Raw genomic sequence first — 5,887 nt, 5'->3', positions numbered from 1 at the left:
GCTGAGCAACCACCTTCTTCCTGTATTCTTAGCTTACTGTCAGCTTCCTGCCTGATCGGTGCTGAGTGACTGTTCTTGCTTGGCTTTTGTTTTTTTTCATTTTCTCTGAGCAGTGAATAAGAATATCCTTGGCAAAAAAAGAAACCCGATCACAACTCCTATCACTTTCCTATTAGTCAATCACATCACCCACTCGTACTCTTCTTTTCTTTGAACCCATGAAAGGTCTGTTTCAAAACTTAGATTTAGATATGCAAGCACGAGATAGCTGATATGCGTTTTTCACAAAAGCACCGGTCAGTTACTAGGTAAGATAAGTAATAGGCTTGGTCAAGTGTCATGGAATAGAACTAGTTGCCAAGGTAGCAGGGTTTAAGAAACACGAGATAGGCCGCCGCCTGTGAAGAATAGGTAAGCAAGGGATAGGGCGATGGATTTTCTAAGTTCATAGTCAATTGCTTAACACGTTGTTCTCGCCAAATAAGCATTATAGAAAAGCCTTACTTCGTTCTATATGGTTATGGGAGGTTTATAGTTTTGTCTGCTTCGAGCGCTTGTAAAGCTGACTGACCTGTTATAAGAAATGTATGTGCTTGTTGATAGGCTCTGACTGCAGTCATCGTTCTAAGATCCAGTCTTTTCTTCTTTGAAAATAAATGCTTACCCGGCTGTGGGATCTTTCCCTTAGAGTAGCCTAGCCCCTCCGACAACAGACGAGAGAGCTGCGGTTACTGACTCGATCTCGATCGCCACTCCTGGATCCAATCCTAAGAGTGAATGAACTCGCTGGTAAAGAAAGAAAATACTGAAATTGCTAGGTGTGAACTCAATACTCAAACTACTGAACAAAAGTAAAATGCGTAGAAAAAGTTTCCAAGCGGATAAGTTTCTCTTTTCCATCTTTCTAGTAGTAACTGGCACTCTTTCATTTTCTTGATCTTCTATTAAATGATGAACTTATAAATAAGGCGCGTAGCGGCTAACATTAAGAATTAAACTTATGTTATTTAAAAAGATATCTTCCTCGTAGGGCTGAGAGGGAGATATACCAGGCAAGTCAAAAGCATGCGGGTCGAAAATCACAATATTCTCACCAGAAACAAAGCCCGGTATGTCAGTGAAGTGATACACACAGTAGAACCCTAGGCCAAACCGTCCAATGGAATAGGGTTTATAAAGCTTACTGTCCTGGCCAATGCGTGAGATGGCATAGAGATCCTGGGGCTTAAAATTGAGTCGTTGAAGCAGTAGAGAGCGGGACCCTGCCATTCAGCCATTTCTGGTTCAAGTATAGACGAGGTGCCATACTTGGTTTTGTCCAGTAAAAACACAACTTCGGATGCGGATGCATCTTCAGCATTTTTCACCAGTTCGAAAAGGATACCAGGACCGTCAGCATACATGTCGACTATGTGCTTGAGCCGGGCCGGGGGGGGGCGTCAGGGCCTCATGCTGCCCAAAGGCCTCAGCAACCCCAGGTAATGTCAGGTTCATGGAATCAGTTCAGCTAGTAACAACCGGCGAAGAGACCGCACGCCAAGCTTCTCTGCTACATAATTCATTTGAAATATTTCCATGGACTAAATTGTTCACAGACGTTTTAGCCCCAAGAGTGGTGCCGGATGCATCGCCTGAATCAAGAAGCCACTAGCAGCATTGAAAAAAAGGTCAGTCGATGGAAACATTCTAGAGGTGGAATCAGGCAAGAAGATTTGCACCTTGAAGTCCTGAAACTTAAATCCAGCCAGATGTTGCACAATCAACCCAGCCATTCTCCATTCTGGCGCGGCTGAGCATAAATAAAGAATGGTTATGAGGAGACGTGCAATCAGATTGAGAAATCTCGAAATCCTACGGACGAAGACCACGACGGGTCAGTTCGGGAAGGTCTTTTACAAGGATAAGGAAGAAATTAGCACACAGTGTACCGAGGTGTGTTAGTAAGTGCTAAGGAAATGGTTCTAATGGTATACCTATGTGGAATAAGGAGTTCTAACCCTAGAACAGGTGCTAAGCCTTGTAAAAGGGCAGGACCTAGGCGGATCAACTAATGGTTAGTGGTATAACCAACGTGAAAACTGAAATTGCCAAAAAGGAAAACAAGATCATTGAAATAGAAGAAAGGTAGGAAATAAAACTCTATTTTATTCTTAAAATCTGCGGAATCCAATCTCATGCCAGCGGCAAAATAAAAAACTCAGTCCCAAGTTCTATGGACCTTATGAAATAATTGAAAAGATCGGGTCTGTTGCTTACCGTTTGAAGTTACCCGTCGGTGCTCAGATTCACCCGGTGATTCATGTTTCACAACTAAAGAAGAAGGTGGGAAATGAGTTGGAGGTGAGTGTAGAACTGCCAAATCAAAGTGGGAATGGCCTCGTGCAAACAAAAGGTACCGGCTGAAATTCTTGAAAGGAAGTTGGTACAGAAGGGGCACGCATCAACCGTCATGGTAAAGGTACGATGGTTAAACCTTCCAGAATCGGAAAACTGCTGGGTAGATTATTATGAATTGAAGAAAAAGTACCCAGAAATTGTTGCTAATTTGAGCCTTGAGGTCAAGGCATTTCTCATGGGGGGGAGGAATGGCTAAACTGGAGGAAGGGTGTGAAATCTACAGTGTACCTCTTACGCATTAACTAGTCTATCACAAGAGACCAATAAGCTCAACAGTAAGTAAGGTAGATCAAAAGGAGAGTTTATCTAAGCTTTTCAACATACCAGTAAATGGTGGAGATGGTGTCAGATCTGATCGAGCATCACCTCTTTTGCCAACCCCAATGCTAACAACCCTCATCCTCATCTTTTGGGGTAAGCGACTCGCATGTCATAAGGTCAGGGCACAGATGAAAGCGCAGGGGCTACCTAAAAACCAGCATTCCTCGCTTTCTGTGATGAACGAGCATGTGGATGCTTATTTGCGGTACGCGCTTCAATATCCATTCACTACTGACAAGATCAAAAAGAAAATAGTTAGGTTCTTTAAGCATCTTTTGCTCGCGCGATCTGACCAGTTCATTCAGGAAACCGAAGGCAAAGATAGTGGAATAGAGAACAAAAGCCTGGATCAAGTCAGGAATGGTTTCGTGTTCAAACTGCAGGACATGGTAGTAAGTAAGGATCGAAAAGGAAATGTCCGATAACTACAAGAAGCCCCAATAATCGAAGGTATAATTGCACTGGAGATTACTTAACTCTCCTCGGCTGTACAAATGTACTAAATTATCTATAATCTTAATAGCTCCACCAAATACAGCAGCAGGCAATGGTTAAGGCGACAGCGCAAGGAAAACTTCCTGAAATACTATATTACGTGTTGTTGCACAGCTGTTTCCCATCTTCGTCTTCAATCAAGATCTTCAGGCCTTTTCTTGAAGTCACTCTTGAAATAGCAACATAAAGTTGACCATGAGTAAAAACAGGATTTTTCAAGTTGACACCTACAAAAGATAATGTTTGTCCCTGGCTCAGTGGTACACGAGTGAATTAGGTTGTTTAAGGTTGGTTACAAGCAATATACTACTGAAATGGATTAAGATGGGCTTCGGATTACCGAAATTGGATTTCCTTTTCGTGCCATATGTCGCTTAGACTTGGCCTTTTCCCCCTCAAATTTTCGGCTCCTCGTTTTTATGCAATTATGAAATTACTCATTTTGATGGAGATTTGTAGCATCATTCAAGTAAATACAAATTGAGATCGTAGAAACATGAGCTTGTGATATAGCTACACCTAATTCCAGACCGGTTAATGCTAGAACTATAAATAAGGGACCAAGATCTCCTATGAAATAGAAAATATTATTCAGAAATAGCATAGTCCAAGCAAACCCACTTAAAATCTTTACTGAACTATGACCGGCCATCATATTAGCAAATAAACGTATTCCTGAGCTTAATGCACGAAAACAATGAGAGATTAGCTCAAGGAGTACTAAAAAAGGTGCTAATGGCAGTGGGACTCCCGCGGGTAATAAGAAGCTAAAAAAATGAAGCCCATGTCTTTGAAATCCAACGATCGTAATGCCTATAAAAATGGAAAATGAAAGAGCCAAAGTAATGAGAAAATGACTTGTCACTGTGAAGCTAAAAGGTATCATACCCTGGGGATTACGAAATAACGAAAAAGTAAAAGTGACCGAGATGCAAGGGAAAAACTTTTGTTTCACATTTCCTGAAATACCACCTATTTGTTCGTTTACCAGGTTCGGCACGAAATCATAAATAAGCTCTACCAAGGATTGCCATGCATTTGGCACTGACTTTCCCCCTCCCTTTTTTGTCACAACATAAAGAAGAAGTAAGACCAAACCGAGAGTGAGCAACATAGACAAGGAAGGATTTGTAAATGAGAAATAATAGTTGCCCATATGAAGATCCAGAATAGGGTGAATGCCAAATTGATCCAAAGGACTCTCCGCTACCGGGCCTACTCCTGGAAGACCCGCATCATTGGCTGGGCCGGCTTCAACTGGAAGACCCGCGAAATCCAATACTGATTGAGGGGAATCCGCTCCAAAAAAAGGGCTATCCGGATCGCTAAAAGGGCTATCAGGACCCGCGGCTTCCCAAATCTGATCATATAGACTCACGACCCCTCTTTCCCAAGACAAGCTGCCTTGGGCATAAAAAAATAAGTCCGCGAAAGTCCCTTTTAGACTCCGGGGGGAGTCGGGCCCGAGAAACTGTTCGCAAAATTCAGAAATAGAATAGGAAGGAGGCAACACCATGTCGCATTCTTTTAAATACAGATCTATAAGGTTTTGAACCTCTGAAAAAACGGGTTCTCTTGTATCACCCTCAATTCCATAAATTTTTAAAAGGCCAGAAATGTCCATGTCATTAGCGGGCGGTGCTACCCCCCCGTATACATGGTCAAAAACATCTGAGGGATTCAAAAATTGATGGACGAAATCCCTTATATAAGAATGGACGTTAGATATTTTAGGCGGAGTTACAACAGAATTAGGGGTCAGAATCCCCGTTGAATTCGGACTGGTGGTGGCGACATTAAGATGCTGCTCAATTTGGGTATCCACTACTCCGGATGTTTGGTCCACTACATGTACCCCCAGAATTAAAGGATTTTCATTCATCTACAAAAAAAAAATGCCAAAAAACTCTGCTCCCAAAAGAGAAAGGGAGACTTGGATTTTGGTCGGCGTTGGTTCTACCAACGAAACGAAGAAGTTCAAGATTGGTCTGCCTCACATAATCAACAGCACAGCACAAGTTTTAAAAACACTACTGACCACTGCTTTTTTTCTCGCACTCTCATACCAGTTTTTCCATACTTCCCGAAGGAAAAAAAAAGAAATAAGTATGACCAAACCGAGAGCGAGAGCGAGAGGAATTATATCCAGTGGGTGAATGGCAAATGGATCCAGCGGGCTACCCGCAAAATTAAGGCTAGCTTCGCCTTCTTTTTTGAGAACGTGAACATGAGCGGTAGACTGAACACCCACACAATCTCGATTTGACACAGCAACACTTGAAACACTGCTTGTCAAGTTAAGTAGCGACCCGCATACAGGGGACCCCTCGTGCCCCAAGGGCTGACTCTTCTGTCATTATCTACGATTGATTTTTTTGCCTGATCCAATTTGATTACTGGATGTCCGAGAAGACAGTCTTCATAAGTCAATAACTGGGAGCCAGTGTCATTAAGTGGCCTATCAGAATACAGGTAGCAACCATACGCACTTGGCTGATAAATCCTGCTCATAAGCCAGGTCTGTGTGCCGAGTACAGCCGTTGCCTCAGGGGAAGCGAACAAAGTCATTGGAATAGTTTATTTATTGGGTGGGTCCTTCTCTTCCTTGAAGTTTAAGGGTCCAAAGATACTTTTAAGGCCGACCACTACATAGGAGCGATAGGAAGCCAAGCCG

The 5,887-nt window shown here is 42.6% G+C and overlaps 1 protein-coding gene across 1 annotated transcript; it reads right to left on the bottom strand.

The window, feature by feature from the left end:
* Positions 1 to 1,056: 1,056 nt before the first annotated feature.
* On the bottom strand, positions 1,057 to 5,626 carry LOC140221555 (ATP synthase subunit a-like). Its single transcript, XM_072291321.1, has one exon. It carries the CDS (start codon positions 5,093 to 5,095, stop codon positions 3,647 to 3,649), a length of 1,449 nt encoding a protein of 482 aa, XP_072147422.1. The 5' UTR covers positions 5,096 to 5,626; the 3' UTR covers positions 1,057 to 3,646.
* Between the last annotated feature and the right edge of the window lie 261 nt (positions 5,627 to 5,887).

This window comes from Setaria viridis, unplaced genomic scaffold (genome assembly GCF_005286985.2).
Source record: "Setaria viridis unplaced genomic scaffold, Setaria_viridis_v4.0 scaffold_286, whole genome shotgun sequence".
In the NCBI taxonomy this organism is placed as follows: domain Eukaryota; kingdom Viridiplantae; phylum Streptophyta; class Magnoliopsida; order Poales; family Poaceae; genus Setaria; species Setaria viridis.
Note: the sequence above shows the minus strand (reverse complement) of the source record. Positions and strands in the feature narration are given on the sequence as shown.

What these genes read in the sequence shown, in the direction of transcription:
- LOC140221555 (XM_072291321.1), bottom strand. Translation starts at nt 5,095, where the DNA reads ATGAATGAAAATCCTTTAATTCTGGGGGTACATGTAGTGGACCAAACA.